The 23,350-nt window shown below is 39.5% G+C and overlaps 2 protein-coding genes across 2 annotated transcripts in view; both read left to right on the top strand.

Moving 5' to 3' along the window:
* Nucleotides 1-320: 320 nt before the first annotated feature.
* On the top strand, nt 321-11,373 carry LOC115447904 (peptidyl-prolyl cis-trans isomerase G). The gene is made up of 19 exons (XM_030175193.2): nt 321-681; nt 1,136-1,241; nt 1,777-1,864; nt 2,514-2,543; nt 2,783-2,922; nt 3,214-3,328; nt 3,764-3,940; nt 4,737-4,809; nt 4,953-5,048; nt 5,329-5,419; nt 7,348-7,410; nt 7,553-7,621; nt 7,684-7,822; nt 8,654-8,866; nt 9,036-9,728; nt 10,050-10,155; nt 10,413-10,506; nt 10,673-10,778; nt 11,325-11,373. Exons 1-19 carry the CDS (start codon nt 487-489, stop codon nt 11,344-11,346), a joined length of 2,616 nt encoding a protein of 871 aa, XP_030031053.2. The 5' UTR covers nt 321-486; the 3' UTR covers nt 11,347-11,373.
* A 10,712-nt stretch (nt 11,374-22,085) lies between these two features.
* LOC115447899 (immunoglobulin superfamily DCC subclass member 3-like) overlaps nt 22,086-23,350 on the top strand; it is a gene marked incomplete at its 3' end in the record, with an annotated part of 102,305 nt that continues 101,040 nt past the window's right edge. The window contains 1 exon segment of the mRNA XM_037440869.1: nt 22,086-22,221. Within this exon segment, the coding sequence (XP_037296766.1) occupies nt 22,164-22,221 (58 nt within the window).

The following is a 23,350-nucleotide window of genomic DNA, read 5'->3' as shown; positions in this document are numbered from 1 at the left end:
AACAACAACCATTTTTAAATTGCAGGATATCATATATGGAATCATAAACCTATGTTACAATACATTATTGAAATTTAAGAGTGAATGTGGAATATTATACATTTTCCGTTAATTCCTAAAAAGAAGCAAGAGCAAATAGCAAATATCAAGTACGCCGCTGAGTATCCAAAATTAACCTAGGTTTATAACTTTTTGTATAGGAATTAATAATTTACAATTATTTCCTTTTAATTGAATAGAACTAACAATTCATAACTAGTGCTAGAGATGTGACTAGAGAACGTTCGTCAATCAAGTGTTCACGTACGTTCGCCATAACTATCGAGTTGCCGAGTATGTGTAGCCGTTATTACGTTTCGTCGCGTGAAAAATTGGCATTTGGATTTTGGCATTTCTCTGCTAAATATTCGTATTTTTCCATTATTTCCTATAATTTTACTCAATATAAATTCTTAAACGAGGTGTAACAAGTTCTTAATTGCTAAAATGACTGTAGACGGGGATGAGAAGCCTCCCCGGGACCGGGTTTTTATGGACATATCCATTGGGGGTTTGCCTTCAGGACGTATTGTGTTCGAGTTATTCAACGATGTGGCGCCGAAGACTGCTAAGAATTTCCGTGAGCTGTGCACCGGGGAGATGGGGCTCGGGAAGAACACCGGCAAACCGCTCACTTACAAGGTTAGTAGTTGTGCTGGGTTATATTCTAAGATCATGGTATTTTAGCCCCCCTAGATGTCCTCAATAGGTATTGTTATTGACTTCCAAAGGCGTGGGCATGGACATAAATATCTATTTACTAGATTTACCTAATGCATAGTGAGAATCCTACTCTAAGATTCTAAAATGATCTAAATGTGAACAAAGTTCCATAAAAAGTGCCAATTACTATTTCAATAATAATAATATTATGGATGTTTTCCTTCGGTAAACAAAATTGTTTAATTTTATATCACAGACCAGTTATGGACCCTGCTAACAACATAAGAAGCTTGGAAACATTTTGTTAACGACTACACTAATTGAAGTAATATTTTGTCCTGGCAGTATGTTAACAAGTTTTCACAAATCAGAAATGCATCTGATTACAAACATCATTAGTCCAATGTCATTACACCACATTTACATTCTCCAGGGTATGGTGTTCCACCGAGTGGTGAAAGACTTTATGATACAAGGAGGAGACTTTACCAATGCCAATGGGACTGGCGGGGAGTCCATCTACGGTGGTACCTTTGAAGGTAAATAGTAATATTCTGACAATGCTGAATGCTGATGTTGATATAAATCTAAAATTGGTCACAAGTGTCATTGTGTGTGGGTACCTCTGTTCTGTCAATCTTGATGGATAGGGTACTGAGGAGCTGAAGTGCATAAGTTTGTGTTGATTATAATGTTAGCATCACCTGTATAAATATTTTGTAACAGTGTAGTGCACTACTGATCAGATGTAACATAATATTAACTGCATTCACAAAATTTGCATTTATGTGTTAATCTGGGACTTGCTTCATCCTTGTGTCCAATTTCGCGCAAATCTGTTTAGTTGTTTCTGCATTTACTTTTAACAAACATGTAAACAATATCACAAAATTCATGTTTTTAATATTAGTAAACTAAGAATAGCGTAACTTGTTTGGAGTTTTAATTGTATATAATAAGGTATTTCCCTTTCAATGAATGAAACAATAATTATGCCAGCTTGAAGCCAAGTATGCAATAAGGTTTTTATCTATTTAGATACAAATGTCAAAGCTTCATACTTTATTTTCACAGATGAAACATTTGAGTTACAACATGACAAACCATTTCTTTTATCCATGGCCAACAGAGGCAAGGACACCAACGGGTCACAGTTCTTTATGTAAGTTTAACAACGGATGTAGGTAAGATATAGGTACACAAATACTCTTAGGAAGATACAATAATTCAATACATTGGTTGTAAAAGAATTTGGTTTTGTCATGCTTAAACTTGCTTTATCCAGATCGGTGTTCCATTTGAAACATAGGCAATTACTATTTCTATTCCAATCTTTCTATACATTTTCCCATTCGAATGAAAGTATGATTCTTAAGTATTCCAATTTCTGTTAAATGTTGCATTGTATTTTTAATAGAAGTCACAAACTATGTAACTAAACATTTTGGATATATATTTTTTCTTCATCTTCTTGAGTGTGACTTTCAAAGTAACTACAATGGTTTATAATATATATGCCCTGGGATTTTACTTTTATGTATGAATAAAGTGTACATTAATCTTGAACTTTTATAAACCTACATAATTAAAAAATAATGCAGTTAGCCATTTTATTGAATAGCATAATATCTATATCAGATGGTCCATGAGTGTAAAGGTGTACAGGCGTGTTGAGTTGCAGCTCTGGTCGTGCGCGGCTACCGAGCGTGGCCCGCAGTGACCGAGCCTGTGTGTATGCGTTGTGTAGAGCGGCGGGGGGCGGCGCCCGAGCAGCGCCCGCTATCATTCTTGTTCTGTTCTGTGTGTTGTAGAACAACACAGCCGGCGCCGCATCTCGACAAGTGAGTATCTATATGTTATGTTCTAAACTTATGTTTAAGTAAACCTTTATAGTAACTGAATTTTTTGAGAGCTTTTCAATTTTAATGTGGAAATAATCAACTATTTTTTATAGTTGGTAATATCAAAGTCCTTACGTGTTTATGAACTAATTTGCTAAATATTATTGCCCATATTCTTATAAATATGTGTCCAGCGAATGGTAAACAGGCCAGGAGTATAAATGTGTTGTGTGGTGCAGTGTGCACGTAGTGTTCGGGGCGGTAGTGAGCGGCGCGGCGCTGGTGCGGCAGCTGGAGACGCTGCCGGTGGACCGCAACGCGCGCCCGCTGCAGGACGTGCGCGTCGACAACTGTGGACAACTCGTCAAGCTCAACACCGGTCAGTACATTTGTTATTCTATACGGCCTCAGCATAGTGACCACTGCACCTGGTGGTAAACATAGCAGATGTGTGAAACCAATAAATTCATATGTCTGAATAGATCTTTATAAATTATAGTTAAAAATCATCTCAATCACATCAGCTTTGTGACAAAAAAACCCATCATTATCGGCCCTTTCTGTGGGAACTACATTGCCATAGGCAAGCATTCAAATACATACCTTAAATTTATACTAACTTTGTTTTTGTGTCGGGGGTTAAAAATAATAGACATCATATTATTCACAGGTAAAAAACGCAAGCAAGAGAAGGAAGAAAAAGAAGAGAGTGGTGATGATTCAGACAAGTCCCACAAGAAAGATAAAAAGAAGAAGAAAGATAAGAAAGAAAAGAAAAAGAAAAGGTATACTGATAGTTTTTATTTAAGGTGATACCTCAAGGTCCATTTTCATACATTTTGTTTCGCCTTTAATCTGGGTAACTAAACAAGTATTGGCAAGTAAAGAATTTAAATTCACGTCTAGTTAGTGATTAGTTCTCGCAGTTGAAAGAAAAACGTAAAAATAATTAATAATCATGGATATTTCGGCCTTTAAAATTTAATATGACGAAATTTTAAAGGCAGAAATATCCATGATTATTAATTATTTTTACGTTTTTCTTTCAACTGCGAGAACTAATCACTAACTTGACGTGAATTTAAATTCTTTACTTGCCAATACTTGTTTAGTTACCCAGATTAAAGCCGAAACAAAATGTATGAAAATGGACCTTGAGGTATCGCCTTAATAAAATTTCGTTTCATAATGTTAAACGTTGTATTTTTTTTTTACATCAGGCACCACTCAGCGCCATCAGGTGATGAGGAAGAGATACTCGACGCTCCCGCTCATCCCCTGGTCCAAACATCCAAGATAGATCCGCGGGAGATCCCGGATATACCCACCAACAGGTTCCTCATGCGAGGTGGCAGGGATTTAGATCAGAGGAATGAACCTAGGAGAGATAGAGAAAGGTATGCGCTGGACACAGTCATATCTCGTACAAAAAATAGACGTTATAAAAAAAATCGTAATAGGGTACCGGACTCATTTTTGTTCCCTACTATTATGAAATATTTACATAATATAAATTATAACACAGAAGGAATTATTAAAATCGGGTAAAATATCAACAAGTTATAAGTCGTTGAATTTCGGTGGAAGGGGTAATTAATAAGAAACAGAAAAGAGATGAAATACCCACATGTGACGTCATCGGGAATTACGACGCGTGCGAAAGAAAGAGATGAAGCGATATCCCCACATCGCGCCCACTTCTGCACATTACAATATTTTAAATATGAATTACTCGCTCATTTTTTAACCAATCTTTATGCTGTTTTCGCTAGAGTGCTTCTTTTTCGTATTATTAACCATTACATATAGAATAATGTACAAAATCAAGCATAGGCCGGTCCCCTATTGTTGATGTAACCAATTAGTGATAATGAGAAAAAAAAACTATCTAGAATTGCTTGTTAGTTTTATAATATGTATTTAATGTGAATTTTGTATTGTTATTACGGCCGTAACCATTGTTTTAATTTTGCAGTTTTTCTCAGTTTTTAATGTAAGTAACACTATTGTCATCATCATGGACTATTATTTTAATTCTATGGACAAAATGTACTATGGCTAAACAAACATGCTGGGTTGGAACTAAGCAATAGTTTTGTCTTTACCTATATAAAACATATTTAATAAAATTTGCATAGTTATATACAAAGCCAAGTGATATTGTATTTATGTATGTTTGTGTACCCTGTACAGGATGAGGTATCGCGAGAGGGAGCGGCACGCGTACACGCGCAGCGGTAGGATTATAAAGGGACGCGGCGTTTTCGTGAGTTGAAATTTTAAATTTTTTGTAATATTTTTCTTTTTTTAATAAAATGTTTTCTTGGCATAGAGTGAATCCATTGAATTTAATTTATGTGGTGAAATAATGTAAAAATTTTGTATGTAGTTGTAACTTGTTGTGTGCAGCGTTACCGCACGCCGTCGCGGTCGCGGTCCCGCTCGGTGACGCCGCCGCACTGGCGCCAGGCGCAGAGGCGCATCATCAAACTGTCAGAGTTCGAGGTAATGTATCGCCAGGAGTAGTCATCGGGACAAGTCATAGCATAGAGGAAGTGGCGGGGGCGAGCAAGTTTACGAATGGATTGCATGAAAGTATACAGTAGCCTCATTGTGTATGTAAGCTTAATAGATAATGAGAATCGACTTAGGAATCAATCGTGTTGTACATCCGCGAGTAAGATGTCAAATTGGCCAATCACCGGTGTGCTCACGACTCGTGCCTTTGGCTACAAGTAGGTTCAGTGGTTAGTTTTGGCTGTACGATACAACCTGTTGTCTGCAGCGCGCCGAGCAGGAGCGCAGCGAGAGGGAACAGCTGGAGCCCGCGCCGCCCCGCGCGCCGCCCCGCGCGCCGCCCCGCGCGCCCGCCAGCGGTCAGTACGGATGCACACCACCGCCGGGGAGAGGGGTTCTTGTACCTAACGCTGCTGTCACCCTGGCGATTCGTAGTAGAAGTCATAGCGAGGCTATCGCGACTTGCACCCAGTGCCAGAGTTGCCCCGACACGTGTCGGACACACACTAACATAATGCATTCCCACAAGTAAACCTTGATGTTACTGTATTCTGATACGAAATTATTTAAGACTAGAAGAAAAGGGTCTTTGTATGAATGTTTACAAAATGGCATCCATAGTACTATTTGTAACGAAAATGTTGCGCACGCGCCGGCTGCGAATTTACGGCGAAATTTCTGCGCTCTCGTCTCGCTATGCGATCGCTCTCAAGTCGTCAGTGTGATGAGGCTATTAAAATAGCTACAGTAACGTATAAAATCCTCCACCACGCTATAGTGTGCTCACATTATTACATGATTATTTTCAACATTATGTTGACACGTTCTGATCGGCTTAAAGTTACAACCAATACAACCCTTAAGCTTGTTTTCTATGGTTATTACTGATTATAAAAACTATGAAACTTTTTGAGATTAACTTAAAGCCGGTAATTATTGACGAAGCTGGTATAAATTACATTCAATACAATGTCATTTAAAATGATACTATTTATCGGATTTTTCCGGGCGTCTTCCCAGTAACCACATAGGCTGCAAAGTCTTTGAAACGTCGGGAGTAAACTAAAATATTGAAACCGCAATAAAATCCGAAAATAGTTTAATTTTGTTGTCTAACATTCGTGTAAACATAAGAAATCAATGTCATTTAATCGCAACATGTTGCTTCACGGCAGAATTCGACAAAATAATAAAAGTTTGTACAATTAGTAGTAGACATATCGCCATCTCGTCTACATCAATGGAACTACGAGAAGACCTATGTGGTATTGACACAACTATAGTGATTTGTCGCATCACGCAAGATGATTCGGCCGGTCAGGCGCAACATCTGCCTGACTGGAAATCTTTCCCTACTATAGAGGAACGCAACCACCTGTCCCTCTAAAGTGGCGTCAACCTTTACGCCGCAAGTTTATCCAGGAGTCTTGCATACTGAAAATCTACTAAACTACTTAAAATTATGTCGAACCACAAAATGTGACACTTAATAATTTAAGATATTTCAGAGGATAATGTGCAGTTTTAGTAATGGAGGGTGTTCCGGAAACAAACAGATCCTTCCATCAGAACAATTGCCTCATCATGCACAAATATTAAAATAAGTTTCGACTAAGAGATAAGAAGATATTTTACATAACTTACATAACATCACGCATTTTATCCCCGAAGGGGTATGCAGAGGCGCAACTAGGGCACCCACTTTTCGCCAAGTATGTTTCGTCCCATGATGTGATAAGGGGCGAGTCTATCGCCATATCGGGCACAAATTCCAGACTCCGGGCTGATACTGAGCAGAAAAACCCAAATATCACTTTGCCCGACCCGGGATTCGAACCCAGGACCTCAGAGCGCTATTGTACCGGACATGCAATACAACTACGCCACCGAGGCAGTCAAGAAGATATTTTAATTGTTAATTTATTATATTTTTGTTTTTGGTTCATTTTTTTTTATTTTTGGTTCTCCTATATGAGGTTTATAAAAAAATTATTGAATTTCTTTACTCATGAAGTTTTAATTATTATATACATTTTTCATATTAATATATTAATTTTGATGTTTGGTTTGAATAATAAATACACATAAATAATGTGTGGATATTTATTATATCAAAATATATATATTTCAAAGTCTCACAATAGTGACACTATGTATATTTTTATATTAAATATATATTATGCAATAATTGTTCTTTTAAATGTTACCTTTAAATAACTGTAAATAAGAGTTATAAATCGTAGGAAATATATTGAATATTTTTTATTTATTTTTATTGTCATTTTAGATGGCGGCGGGACCCCGGAAAAACCTGGAGAGAAAGAAGAGGGGGAATGTGACACTACAATCGGTAATCAGTAACTTTTTATATTTCTGGACAATTTGCCTCAAGTAATGATATGCAAAAATAGTCAAAAAATGTTTTGTCCACATCATATTAGAAAATCTTCCGAGAACAGTACCATTATACCATGTATATTGTTCGTTTCCAGAAACTTCCCGGCACGAGAAGATCGACTATAACGCTCTCGACTTCGAGGAGGACATCGAACATGACGGCGGTAAGGGGGAGAGGTGTTTGTGTGCGTGTGATTCGCAGTTACGAGTGTTGTATGAAACGTAGTTGTGTGTGCAGGCGGCGCCGCAGCGGAGGCGGAGTGGTCGGGGGTGCGGGCGGCGGGGCAGGCGGGGGGGCCGGCGGGGAGGCGCGCCGAGCTGCTCGCGCGCGCGCTCGGCGTCAACCCCAAGCACGACGAGCACCGGTACCGCACTCTGCCTACTGTAGCGCACGACACCACGACATCGTACAATAATATCAGCCCTGTACTATATACTGACCCACTGCTGGGCACGGGCCTCCGACACTACTGAGAGGGATTAGGCCTTAGTCCACCACGCTGGCCTAGTGCAGATTGGTAGACTTCGAAATTCCTATAGAGAACTTCTCAGATGTGCAGGTTTCCTCACGATGTTTTCCTTCACCGTTAAAGCAAATGATAAATTCATAAAGAATACACACATAATTTTAGAAAAGTCAGAGGTGTGTGCACTTGGGATTTGAACCTGCGGACATTCGTCTCGGCAGTCCGTTCCACACCCAACTAGGCTATCGCCGCTTTTACGTCATTGTATAGTAGCTGACAAATCAATCATGTGCTTCTAGTACAGCGTTTATTATCTGACTGACCTACCGACAATATAATTCTTAAATGTAACAGTAGCACAAGCCATGACTACACTCTTCAATGGTCCACGTGCGTCTGGTCCCTTTGTCGATGCTCGTGGTCGTTGGCTAACGTGTCATGCGGCTGTATACTTTTGTCCTATTATACGTATGCGAGGCGCGATCTCTCATCACATTTTATTTGTACTCATGGCTTGTGACGTTTACTATAGATGGCATAATAGATCGTAACCACTTGTGATTATAAATTGCGTTTGAAAACTAATTTTTATTTGTACAAAACATTTCGAAATTAGAATTATTCATAAATATTTATTATGTCTCAACGCTATGAGATACTCATATGACTGTTCTTAAAGCTGCCAATAATGTCTGTATACCGGTCCCAGCACTACAGTTTTGTTCACAGGGATGGGCGTGATACCCGGCGGCGAGAGGGACTCGTCTCTACGGTGGGGTATGCGGCTCCCAAGCTGCCTTCCGCCGTCGCTAACGTGTCTGAGGGCCTCGGCTCGAGCTCCAAACTTGCGGCACCTGAGGAGCCCAAAGACGGCTACGACCCCTTCAGTCTGCTTCGAAGCACTTTCAACAGGGACAGGAATAAACAACAGAGAGATGTCAGGTAAATATGCAGTACCTAAATATACAACATTGAGAAAGTTTTGCAGAGCTCAAGAAGAAGAGGTAGTTTTGACTTTGGCGACGACATATTAATTAATACACAGACGTATGACTGCATCATTTTATGTACTTACTACTGTTGGTTTCATATTCGAAAACATTGTCTACAGGACAGATGAACGTGTAGAAAGGATAGACCGTCGCGACAAAGACAAGGAGGTACACAAGGAAAAAGAGAAAGAAGACAGGCGCGAACGGCACAGGAGCGAGCGAGACGACAGGAACCGCAAGGATGGGCGAGATGTAAGGGACCGCGGGCAATTCGAGTCGGAGGACCGAGCCCGTAAGTATCCCGAAATAGAAAGGAAACGCTCTGAGACTGACGACCGGGCTCGCAAGCAATCTGAATCCGATGACAGAGATCGCAAAAATTCTGAAGATAAGGACAGCCGGGCTCGCAAGTATTCCGAAACTGATGACAGAGGCCGCAAACATCAGGAAACAGACAAATATCGTAAACGCTCCGAATCTGTCGAGAGAGGTCGTAAATATTCAGGAGATAGTGCCAAATACAAGAAAAAATCCGAGTCTGTTGACAGATCCCGTAAGCGATCCGAAGAAAAAGAATCTGGAAGGAGTCGTAAATTATCTGAACGAGACGATCGCTACTTCAAGTCTAGAGACGACAGAGAACATAAACACAAATCCAATAACAAGGGTGACAGGCGAGATCGGTCGAGGGAGAGGGAGCGAGATAGATCCACGGAGAAGGACAGAAAGAGAGAGAAGAGGAGTGAAGACAAACATAGAGTAGAAGACGATAAGAGTAAGCGGAGGAGATCGCGGACTGCTTCCAAAGACAGGTGAGTTGTGATCCATACTTATCAGTTTGAGAACATTAGAAATTATGCGGTAGTATATTTTGGTAGTCACTTGATGACAATTTTGCTGCAGTCTTACAGAAAACTGATTTGTAAGAACAGTACTGCTGTGATATCAGATGCACTAAAAACAAACAATGTTATCTAAAAATAACCAACTCGTTCAGATTACTTCTGGTGCTGTAAATGTTTACGAGCAATGTGATCACTTCTAGTAATGCGACTCGCAGGCCCAGTGCTAGTCTTCAGATAAATGTCTTAATATTAAACTATTTAGATTCTGATAAATAAAATCTTTTCTAGGTCAAAATCGCCGAAGTCCAAAGAACGCAAGCGTTCCCGTTCCGCGTCATCGAAACGCGAACAAAAGCCAAACGTGGCCTCTCTAGACATCGACAAGAAGAAGGTGGTAATGATGAGGCTTTCTGTTTTATTCCGGTATTATGGGTGACTTGAGCTCATTTCAATAGCTACACAAGTACATACCAACCGCCACAAGACACTTATAATAGGCATATATGTACTTAAAATCGCAGCCCAATACCCAAGTAGTTATAATAGGTATATAAGTATTTACCAATGGGGTTTTAAATAATTACTATAAACAATATAAAAGTAGTTGATTCCCAATCATTTATAGTCATATTTTTTTATGTTTATTATTAGGAGGAAGAGAGGAACGAGGCCCGCAAGGAGTTGATGGAGATCGTGAGGCTCATCAAGTCTCGTCAGCGGGAGAGAGAGAGCAAGGCGGTCGCAGGTAACGACAGCACATTCGTTAAATATAACAAGTCTGAAATATCAGTACCATTCGATTGTCAATGAGAAAATACAAGTTACTTGACAATTTGATATTTTGACGGTAGTTTTTACGGGAAAGGAATATACACGGTTAACTCATATGTGATAATGTTGGATACGAACAGAGGCGAAGAAGAAGCGTGACTCGTCGAGCAGCTCGTCCGACGACGGCGACAAGCGACGGCGCCGCTCGTCCGACCGCGATCGCAGGAAACGGAGCGATAGCCCCAGGTATTGTGACTCAGATATAATTGAATTTAATTGAATATTATTGCAAGACATTTCGTGTTGAAACAGTACACTAGACTCAGCATAGTTTCCATGGGAACTTATAATGCGATGTGTATTATATTAGTAAGAAAATATTTGTTGTATTATATGGAGTATCAAGTAGGTTAAAGTTATAGATAGCGTCGTGTGGTACTCCGTTACATTATTGAATGTAGTTACAATCCGCACGCGAGCTCCGAGGAGTCTCGGGTCCAAGAACAGGATGGGCGCGCGTCATCTCCCAACTGCCACACACTCTTAGTATGAGTGTTGGCTATACGCGAGAATACACTAATGTGTTATTTATTTTTTAAGTTGTCTGAATGTCCATTAAGGGCCACTGAAATCAATAAAATTACATTTTTAACACAATATAGAAATATTTTAAATTGCATCGAATTAATCTAAAGTAATATAGTTTACTTTCGTCGAATGACCACATCGATGTCGACAGTGTAATATAGAGCGCCTGAGTGAACATTGAACATTCGTTAGAATGTGTCGCAGGTTCCGCGCGCAGTGTACGTAATCCCGCTTGTGTGGTCAGGTCGCGCCGCTCGGAGCGCCGCTCGGAGCGCCGCTCGGAGCGCCGCTCGCCGCGCGCCGCGCACGCGCCGCCCGCGCACCCCGCGCGCACCGAGCGCCGCGAGCGGTGAGCGCCGCGCACGCACGCAGGACACGCGCCGCCCGGACCGCACGCGCCACTGGTGACGATGAATATTCTATTATAGCCTTTAACATCACTCCTTATCTCTCAATTTTCAGTGTCCACATTAATGTCTACACCTGTACCGTCGTAAAAATGTTTATAAACTTATATAACATATTTCTGCTTTCAACGTTACATTTAATCGAATTTAAAAATTATAATACGTACCATAGTGTATAATATGATCTGTTGTTAACACGTTAATAATTTTATATAAAACTGTATATTCTAATGGCCTATAGAGGCGCCTGTCAATGTGTACGTACGGAGCGCCAGTCGTAACATACGACAAAGGTCCTCACATAAAGATTAAAAAATAACCTATAATTTCATATTTTTTACGTTAATATCCATACGTACACCAGTTTATAGATCAATCAATTAATACTTTTAACCATTTTCAAAGTATACTAAAGATTCGCACCGCTTTGCTTTAAGTTGAAAAACAAAACTTAAAGAATGAAAACAAGAAAAAACTCACTACAATTGACTCAAAAATAAATTGCCTAAACATTAATAATAAAATATATTTGTTTTATTTCGTAGTCTAAACATTTTTATCTTATATGTATGTGAATCACTTTCCATCTCTTGATGCCTTTTATTTTACTCATTTTTTCGGTATATTATTTTAGTTTTAAAACAAAATACGGACTGTCCCGAAAACAAAAAAAGCGCATTTAAAGTTGATCCTGAAACAAGCAACTTCCACTATTTGGTTACATTATAATTTATAACCAACCCTTTAGTTTTGTAGTTGAGTGACAACTATTTATAAATACTTACATTTGCAGTTTATTACAGTTCTTGATATATAAGAATAGTGCAGGGCGAACTCACCCCAAGGAAACAATTTGCACAGTTCAGACTAATGATGTGCGTCTATGAACTATAAAATCGAAAAGATTTTACATACGATTTATCGTTACGATTTGTGTCGTATCGTTAGAGCAGATTAATCTTAATGTATAACTGGAAACAATTTTGTTGGGACCCCTTCGTATAATATTGTGTTGCAAGTCTGTACTACATGTATATAACATTAGGGAAAGGACTCTTTACTTTGTATCTGTTAGATGTAAAGTAGATATTATTTCTTACATTTCTTTTAACGTTTGTTCAGTTTATTGTGTTTTTCGTATAAAAGACTTGCGTAAGCGTTTAGTTGTTTGACGGTGAATGTTATTATTTTAAGTTTTAGTTAAGATGTACTTTAGATATAGTTAAATGCATATGTCCGTGGCGTGGGGGCTGTGTTGAGCAAAGTTTAATTGTAAAAACAACTAAAGATTAACTATTGATTAATTATTAATTGTGACCATAGCAATTAATCAATTGTATTTGTTCATTGTAGTTTTAGCAATTAACAATTCATTAATTGTCAATCGTGTTTAGTTACAATTAACAATTTATAATAAATATATGTATAAATATATGTTTTTATTGGTTAAATTAAAAAGTAACACATAACACCTGGATTACGAAACCTCTTTGCTTTTATGAGGCTTAAGTGCCACCATACATGATAACAAATTAAAAGTGAATAGGTGGTAAACATTTTACAATATTATTTAAACAAATTATGATTTTTTATATTATGGATCACTAGATATGTATAGTATCTAGTGTTATAATTAGAATTAGCCTGGATATTGTTTTTTAAGGTCAAGAGGCTTCAAAATCGATATCTAGACATTGGCCCTAAGTGACATATTTCATTTTATTAGAATTGCAAATAGTGACAGTAAAACAAAAACGACACGGTGGCCAAATTATTGTGATACGCATGTCAGGAACAAATAAGACTTAATCAGTCTTGTTATCCATGATTTGAATTCAACAGGATTGGACAAATTATAATAGCCTAGATTACATTTTAACAAAACTCTCTTCGGACAAGTTGTGACTCTTCGGCAGATTTGTCATTGTAAAAAAAAGCCGCTCTACTGCAGCTGAATATTGAACAGATGTGTTTATTATAGAAAACACTTTTTATCTCAGGATGTCTATTGAGGAGTAACAAGTCCTGGCTTTCGTCTGCAAAGAAATGCAACATTAAAAGTTCGGTTTCAGGGAGTGGAACATCGGAGGATTATCGGTTTATTTCTGTCAATGAAATATCGTAGTTCGCGTCAGAAACAAAGTTGAAGATATTGTATTGATTCCTTTTTTGTAGCCACTGTTGCTACTATATTTTCATTCATTTGTTTTGAAATACAGGTTTTGTACAACTTTTTGTGTTTTTGCCCGATTGGCGAGTTCTAAACAAGATAGGCATTTATTTTTATATCGTGAGGATGATAATGCCGTAATAGCTGCATTTTGCTGCTTCAAGAGTACAGATGTAAATTTTATTTTACAAATCTTTTCTACACTTACTAAAAGAGTTACTTATCTTTTAAAGTTTTTGTATATTTTTCTTAGTACCAGAAGGCAAGATAGCACTTTCCCATAATAAGCATTGTTTTCACTCTGAATTATGTACAGAGCTTCTGCTACGGGCGTGGTACTAATTAATAAAACTAATTATCAAATTGTTTTATAACACGGATGCTATAGTATTAATAATGTATATAATTCGATAAAAATCCATTAAAACTAGAATAACCACTTCCAATTGAAAGTAGGCGGGGATTGAAACAATCGATAGATATTGGATGAAGTTTCATTATTGTTTTAGCCCAACCCGAAAAGGAAGATATTTTCTAAAACTCTAAAGTTGACCCTTGAAATATAATATAAGTAATTAAGACTGTTTAGACCTTGTCTAAGTTGGACATTGTTTCTCACCTCAGATTTGTTGTGGGTTTTTATGTATCCTCAGTGCAGTTTGTCATTAAGCTCCGTGTGAACGTGGAAACAAGTTGTGTAGTTATGATTTATGTGCAAGTTACTCGCGCCACTGACTTGATTGAACATTTGCTAATTAGTTATTACGTACGAGTATTTTATAGCAGTACAACATTACTGTGACGATATGTTTGAATAAATTGAATTATAACATTATTGTTTTTTTTTTGTTTAATTACCAGTTTCAGAGACTTTTAGTTAGCGTAGGTATTGTCGGGTGCTGACTTTCAGTCAAAAAATGAGCTGGACTGCTCATCCTACTCAAAATACAAATGCAAAAGTTAGGGAAGGTGTTTGTAACGAGTAAACTGCAAAAGTTGGAAAAGCCCTTGTTAGCATTTTATTCCAGAAAAATACAGTAGTACTAAGTATTTTCGGACAAGTTTTTCATAGGCGGGGGTAAAGTATACTACGATTACATATAATTTGAATTTTTATTCAACTTCTCAAATATTTTTTTCGTAGATAGGTCTCTGCATAGAGGTAGAAAATGTGTATTTTCCATATAAATAGTTATTTTGAGAATATCATTACACAACTGCATTGAAAAGCACGGCACAGTTTATTCTCGACAACTATGTGCGTATAATTCAAAAGGCGTTTTGCATTCAGAAGTTCGTCGTACTAAAACTAACGGCACCAACGAATTTTCCACTTTATTGTGATTGAATGTTTTAAATGTACAACGCATCAGAACGAGTGCATCGGACGACCCGTGAAATTGGATTCCTCTGCGGGTACTGTTGTTTTAGGATACGACAATAGTATAGGTATATCTGTATATGCATGTTCATAGACTTCATAAATACATGAGCGTAAATAATTAAACTAGAGGTTAGTTCGTGGCTTAATTACATTGTCATGCGTAGGAATAGTATTATAGTCTGAGAAATTGATTTTTTTTAAATAATATAATCTAAGGAATTGAGAATAAGTGACAAAGGGTCAGGTTTTGTAACTCGTCTAAGTTTACAACGACGTGGAATGCTGGAAATAGGTGATGTCCTTAGGTGCTATGAAATCACGTGTTTTTTAATGTATATAATTGAACGACCAGATGAGCGCGCCACGCGCCTTGTGGCATGCGACACGATATATAGAGTTACAACGATATTTCACTGCGCTCCTCCCACGAAAATATTAGATGTTTCCATAGTGTACACGTAGTGAATACCATGGTCTCGATAATGCAACTAATTAATATACTCACTACAGTGTCGTTCAATCCGAAATGCATCAGTTTTTGCACAATGTTCCCCAATGGCAGAAATAAATAGCAATGATATCTAATCAGGCGACTTCTCGCTTACGAGAGAATTATCACCATATCAGCCTCTATAATTGCAATCATGCAAGTTCCAAATCGGTTCTCGCCTGGTTTTTACGCGCCCCGTGCCTGGGCATCGCTAGGACTGACTTAGTTATGGAATTGACTTCTATTGGCCCCGCGCAGTGTTATTGCGCACTGAATCGCGTCAACATATTGCTCTTACGTTGTTGAAGTACAGGAAGTCCTATTTTAAATCATAATATTAAATGTTCTTACATATGGATAGCTAGACATACCTACATACATATGCATTGCAGTAGATATCCTGGATTGCGGCAGCTATGGTACGACTACCATAACTATTTAGCATGGATGATTTTAACAATGCTAAGGGCTTATTTACCTTGATCATCAAGATGAATAGCGCCATTGGTCGGTACTTCCGAAGCAGCGCGTGTTGCGGCATAGCAAGAAGCTCGGCATCAAGCCCGCGCCGGATGCCGACAGCTTGCGCCATCTGCTGACGTCAATGCGCCATTACACATGCAGCGCGCCGCGAAGGGACCCACGTCGACATTATTTACCTCCTATTGTTACCCACCACGGAGACAGGATATATGCCCTTCGGGAAGTCTTAGAGTTGGCGGGAAAATACGTCACGGCGTACAAATAGTCGCATATTGAGTCTTCGGAAATCTAACGGTATTACTCCTGTTTATGAAAAAGAGCTACGTCGTCAATAATTGATCGATAAATAAAGGACGTCAGATGTAAAGCTAAACCTATTCATTACACAGTATAGAAGAAGATTTGCTGTATAACATACTATACGTCGCGTTGGACGCGACTTCGCCCGAGTGAAAGCTTTTCCCGCTGTAGGAGACCCAAAATCATTGTAGCTATATATATATCCAGGAGGCGGGGCGTTTCGCGGCGGAGTTGGAGGCGGGTTGGAATGTGATAGGTCACGGAAGCGGGTGTGGGCGCCGCGGTTGTGGCCTCAGAGGCTGAGGTCTCAGGCATTCGGGCGAGTAAGCTTAAGGTTTATAGATGTTGCCCCAAAGTTGGTAGAACTTCGGGATTGCCATTAAGGACGTGATTCAGTGTCTACTGGGCGGGCACGCCATAGGTTTAATGTCGGTCATATGGGGAACAGGTGCCGAGCCTGACGTGGTAAGTTTGGGGACAGCGCGACATATACGATGCCAGAGCCAGCAGAAAATCTCTTATTCCTCATGGTAGGAAACTACCGGGATAAGAGTAACTTATATGTTAATCTAGGAAATGGGCTATCCGTGTGCCAAATTTTATCTAAATCCATTCAGCTGTTTCTGCGTTAACTTTCAACAAACTTCCAAATATTTTCACAAACTTTTGCAATGTAAGTCATACTGCTTGAACACGCAATCAAATCTTGTTAAACGTAAGCAACTGGTAATGTTGATGATTTTATATTTAGTTTTAATACATCCGCGGGACGGTCCTAAGTGGTGTAATTGACGTGGAATCCATGGTAAGTGCGTATTAGTAACTAATAGCAGCTATAAATTCCGCGAACTATGCACATTCTCAGCCACACAACTGTCGGAGCTGATTTCCTTTCCGTTTTCCGGTAATCATGTGCCGTTATCTAAATGCCTCGGTGAAGTAGTTGAATTACTTTTTTTTGCATAATAATGTGAAATGGGTTTTTCTGCTCAGTGTTAAACCGAAGTCCGGAATTTGTATATTAAGAGACGAAATTAATTTAAATGTTTGTGTAATGTGTAAATGATTATTTTCTTTTTTTTATGCGGTCACGCCTATGTTACTCCACTACACCTGATGGTAAGTGTAAAGGGGTACAATAGAATGTTGACTGACGAGAGATGATTACCCCTCGGTAGTCGACACAATTATGCTGGCCTATTGGAACCGGATATACATAGGCCGATCCCGGAACGCGACACACTTGCGTGGGCCATTAGGCGGCATCATCTTAACACCTTGTGTGCGGTGGTCGCTATTCGCCGGGTATAAAACATACCCACCCGGATGGAACCACCAGCACCACCAAAATATATATATCCTATCACTTAAACATAATAGACGGACATTTCAATAGATTTGATATAAATTGTGGCATGCTGAATATTTTCTATTTAGACATTGGTTATTCGTCTACTACTTATAGTTTTCATTACAATTTCTGGATCCTCTAAGAGTGATACAGGTAATATTTTTCACACATACTTTAATAATGAACAGGATGTATAAAATTATTACGAAAGCTAATAAAAAAACAATATAAGAATGTAACTTTCTCTACCCGTTCGGAGCTACGTCGGATATCAGTTTTTTTTTATTCACGCTTAACAGTCGTAAATAGTCTTCAATAAATATGTTTCTGTTGTCGGAAGAAATGAAGTCCTTCATCAATAACTGTACTCAAACCAATTTATAAAGTTCACACACATTAGTTTCGGATCTCAGTGCGTTTCAAACTGCGATCTCTTACACCGTCTTATCATCCCACTACAAATGTTATCTGCTCAGCACAATGTGGGATATATGCCTCTAAGCACTGGACGAGAGCAAAAAAAACCCTAAGTGTGACGCGCAACCCCTCTTCCCCTCCCTAGCTACTTCTAAAAGCAACAACATTCACATTTTCGATTTTTTCTATTTTAAATACTGTACCGCTCCTGCTGCCTCAACTATGCTACGCCACTGTGTGGTTGCTTTACAACAAAGATAAATTAAATGTCTTTAAACAATAGTTTACAGTTTATTTGTATTATTACAGTTGCATAATATGAAGATACAATACCGGTATTGTTTAGGAATTAATAACGATTCAATGACTCACGACGGAATACTTAGGAGGAAAACAGGATGCGCATACCGCCGAGATATCGCTGCGGAATATTTCCTGGCATGTTAAGAGATGCATATTTCGAATACAACAGACAAAGAGCAAATTTATTACAGCTATAGCCGTATAGCCGCTATAGTTTTTTAAAAATAAAACAGACTATAACATAGTCTTACACCATTAAAGAAATGACCAAGTCACGACTCTACCATATCAACAAATGTGACAAGCGCTGCTAAAGCTATATCTATACTTATAATAAATCTGTAGAGAAGTCAATTCTGTATATGAAATATATTTCCAAAATAACTATCAGGGGGTGATTAGGGATCGATACTGATGCCAAAAATGCAATTAGTAACATTTTTGTCTGTCTGTCTGTCTGTATAACCGTTATACGTCAGAGGAAGCCCGCAGCCGTCCCTAATGCGCCGAAGAGGGCCACCGCGGAGTTTTAGCTGGTAGGCCGTGCATAGGTTAAGTTGTATATAGGGTTAGGGACTCGGCCCGGCGGTCGCCCGAAGGTCACCATCAAATTCGGGCGGCTCAACGCCGGGCCGTAAGGCACGGTTACCCCAGCATAACCGCTCAGTCGCCCCCCACGAAGGCTGGGCGGTTGTAATAAGGCACTTTCTCCGCGAAACCAAAAAAAAAGGGGGTGATTAGGGATCGATACTGATGCCAAAAATGCAATTAGTAAAATTTTTGTCTGTCTGTCTGTCTATATAACCGTTATAGAAACAAAAAATACTCGACGGATTTTAACGAAACTTGGTACAATTATTTTTCATACTCCTGAGCTGGTTATAGTATACTTTTCATCACGCTACAATTAATAGGAGCAGAGCAGTGAAGGGAAATGTTGGGAAAACGGGAGAAGTTACTCCATTTTTTAAGCTTCCGTCGCGTGTGCAACCTTAATGGTTAACAGGTCCTTCGATTTCACCAGGATCCGATCATCAGACCCTGACCGGACAATCGGACCACCTGCATACCACCATACATTAAAAAAACATCCCGACAAATTGAGCACTTCCTCCATTTTTGAAGTCCGAAATCCACGCGGGCGAAGCTGCGGGCGGAAGCTAGTAAATGATAATAGTCTTTACAAGTTCAAAGAAAAAAGCTCTCTACATTACACAAGCAATTGGCTAACCTAATGTATGAAATTCATCCTCTACAAACACCCACAACACCAGAAGAATCATGGATGCGCCTCGGGCCTTAAAGTAAAGGATTAAAGGATTCGGAAAGGCAGGGAGGTATTTTGATCTCCGGAAATATCTATTACCATAAAAACGCAACTGAAAGTCTCTATGACTAGAAACAAGTTTTCCATGAGACAGTGGAAGTATCCCGGTAGTGCAGGACTCTACTATTCCAAAGAAAATGGTTGGGTACAGATCTGCTCTACATGTTTCAATAACATTGATCAGGGTTTAGCTATCGCGCAATAAGCTCGTCATGCGAAGGTAAGAGCACTTAGAGGCCGGCAGCGCTACCATGATTTTGACCAATATTATAGATAAATGAAGGTAATTGTAATTACTTATTCTCGGAGCGCCAAATTGTTTAATTGCACTCTGTCTCCTCTATATAAGACACAAGCTTTTGTTCGTTTTGTGTGAAAATATTTTTTGTAGAATAAAACTGCCGCTATATATAATCATTTTCCCGGGGTAAAAAGGCCTATGGGTATGGCCTATGGCCTATCTCAGGGTCTCAAATTATCTCCTTTCTAAACTTCATCGAAATTGTTTCAGTAGTTCAAGAGTGAAAGCGTCATAAACAGAGTTACTTACACGAAATAAGGATAAATATCGTGTCCGTCTAAATAGCTTTAAAATTATTATCAACTTTAACAAAACTTTCATGAATTATAAACATAAACCTTCTCCGTGAATCACGTTGTCCATTGTTATATATAACATATAGCTATAATAAGTATTTGTTATTATATTGTATAACATGTTAGGATGTATGGATTACATGTTAAGTCGCGAAATGCCCAGTAGTTACAAAGTTAAATGTATTTGTTCAAAACAATAGCTATCCATAAAGTTTATTGCAAGTGGAATTCTGTAAGAGTTATTACAAACACTTAAAACTACCGAGCTTCGCAACAAACGCGCCAAATTCCTACAAGTGGTGCTTATTTAGTTCGGAGTGGTTTACAACAGTCTCTACAGCGCTAGACGTTATCTATTCATTACTCTATTATTCAAATCAAAGTCGTTAAGTGCAGCTATTGCTAATGTAGAGCATTACCGTGAAGAAATCGTTAGCGCTCTTAAAGTTTTATAACTGCCCTTGACCTTTCGTGGAATTAATGCGGGTGAAACGGCACCCATATGAGTTTTGTGCCGTCCGGAGGGCGATCACAGTACTTACTCAGGGTTATATACCCGCGGAGTGGCTTGTCGGGACGTGTTTTTTTAATGTATCAAACCCCGCAGTCATCACCGGGGGGTTCACAACCTGCGAATCGGATACTGGAACCTCTGGGTTAGCGGCTGTAGGGACCTGGAGACAAGTTGGGAGGGGATATCTGGAGAAGGAGAAGACACCCCTTTAAGATGGGCGGAGGGCTCAATGTGTATTTACAACCATGAGGTAATCACACTGAATTGTGCGCCTAGGGCTGCAGCAAATGTTCTCCTGTACATGGGTGTGCATTCGATGCGAAAGACCGAGCGCACAAGAATTGCCTCGCGGGGATGGCAGGACGTGTTGCCACGGGCACAGCTCGTGGCAGCGTTGCGGTAACTGTTCATGCAATGTTTCTCGGGCAACACAAAAAAAAACATTATATTTAGATAGCCTCTGGTATGATTTGGTAAGAAAATAGCAAAGCTTTATTTCATTATAATTTATGTAATTACTGTTTATAGTCTAAACGCTTGTTAATATTAATAAAGAAGCCTTTCAAAATAAGCAAATCATTAATTTATTTATTAGAAAGGTTGTAGCAGTGGTAGGAGGTAGTTTAGTGGTAAATGGGGCGTCCTTCGCTACTCGCGGCCATCCGCCCTCCCACGCTGCAGTCACTGCCGCCTCCGGCGCCGCTGCACCGCGCCGCTGCACCGCGCCGCTGCACCGCGCCACAGCCGCTCCACACCGGCCAAAACTTACTGACATACTTCGTTAGGGGTGACAACTCGCACATAATCAATTTCAGTATAACTCTACTAACTGAAGTTCACACATTTACTTATTGCGATTAAACAATTTTAACTTTAGTGCATTTGTTTTGTAATGTTAAGTCAAGTGCCTGTACCTCTTCAAAATCTCTATGTTGGCTATTATGTAAACAAAATAGGGGTAAGTACCCTTTTTCTACATGCATATAACTACATATTGCAATGTTCGTTTCCGGTGGTTGGTTGGTGCATGATGCCGGTCCAGCGTGGTACGGCGCGGATCCACAGCCCTAGTTTGGATGCAGCGCGCGTGCTTGAAAGCGGAAGTATAATGTCATTATCGATTTGCTCATGACAGAAATGCGTTGAATGGACAAGGTTCTGGCGGGCGGCGGGTGGCGGGCGACGAGAGGGGCGAGGCCGCGGCCGCGTCAGTGCGCCGGAGGCAGCGGGCTGCGCCGTACGTCCTTACGCAGCCCGCTTACGTGGATATTTCGAGTGTTGTGCAAATGCTTGTGATTATATGGCGGTGTCATTACTGCGAGTGTTGGTGCTGGGTGTTATCGCGGCAGCGGCCGACGGTTAGTTGTTTGGTGTTGTCTCTGAAGGCCAGCAGCGCTACCCCACGTGCTCGGGCCCGGGACCAGCGGTGTTTACTGCGGAGTACGCTTGCGCGAGCCTTGTTTGCGTCGTCGCTCGCCGCTCGCCGGCCAGCGGGTCACCGGCCTAACCTAGCCTACCTATACCCATACCTACGTGTTTTTGGTCCGCTATGTAAGTGTAGATATAGAGCAGGAGATGCGTGATGCGGCAGCCGATAAACAACTCACGGTAAGATCGATACAACCTGTTTCCGCGTTCGCTGTTGTTGCCACTACGCCACTACACTCTGTGTACGCTACACAGTATGAGTACACGTTGCCTGGTGCCATACAAAAACAAAACATGACATTAGTCTCTAGCTAGTGCCAGTCTTACTGTCACTCTTCTGGTATGAATTGACACCGATCACGTCACTTTTTATTTACATTTAGGATGTTCTAAGCGTGTACGTCTATAATTTGAAGCTTATTTGTGTAATAAACATTAAGTTATAGTTGTTTGTTAAGTTAAGTTATGTATTCTGTTTGTCGCTGCGTGGTATCGTAAGTTCCAGTAAGGTTTTACTAATAACAAAGTGTTTGTAAACATGTAGTTACCGCGTATATTTATTTCAATAGCTTAACGTCGAGTGAACTCGTATGTGTATCTCATTTGCTCATTGTCAGTCGCTGAAACACGCGCATATGGTCAAGGATGTATGTATGTATGATGAATTCATTGCGATTAACAATTAGAATGCGAATTGTTTCGTCATGTTGTGCATTGTGCACGCATTATATCGCTAACCACTATACTTAATTTATTTTACCTCATTCTGTTTACATAACATCGATTTATTGCCCACGCTTTTCGATTATTCTTTGAATGGCGCCAAACTGTAATAATGTACATATTTTGTTGGTTTCCTTAACAAAACAGATCTACTAAAGGTTTTCTAAATATTATGATGATCATAAGTCATAACTTAAGGATTCTCACATAATGAAACCCGTAGATGGTCATTAAAAAAAAATAAAAACAGTGAGTGGTCGGACCGGAGATAAGATTCCCATCGGATTACGTCATCTGCCATAAATCATTATGGCTCTAGGTTTTTTATTTAAAAAT

This window comes from Manduca sexta, chromosome 21, assembly GCF_014839805.1.
Source record: "Manduca sexta isolate Smith_Timp_Sample1 chromosome 21, JHU_Msex_v1.0, whole genome shotgun sequence".
NCBI classification, from domain to species: Eukaryota; Metazoa; Arthropoda; class Insecta; order Lepidoptera; family Sphingidae; genus Manduca; species Manduca sexta.
The sequence above is the reverse complement of the archived record's forward strand: the minus strand, read 5'-3'. Positions and strand labels throughout refer to the sequence as shown.

Bases quoted from the DNA above. Each gene is read 5' to 3' on its own strand.
- LOC115447904 (XM_030175193.2), top strand. From the start codon at position 487: ATGACTGTAGACGGGGATGAGAAGCCTCCCCGGGACCGGGTTTTTATG. The intron at 2,923-3,213 runs GTCAGTACATTT...TATTATTCACAG, and splicing joins ACTCGTCAAGCTCAACACCG to GTAAAAAACGCAAGCAAGAG. The intron at 10,156-10,412 runs GTAATGATGAGG...GTTTATTATTAG, and splicing joins ACATCGACAAGAAGAAGGTG to GAGGAAGAGAGGAACGAGGC.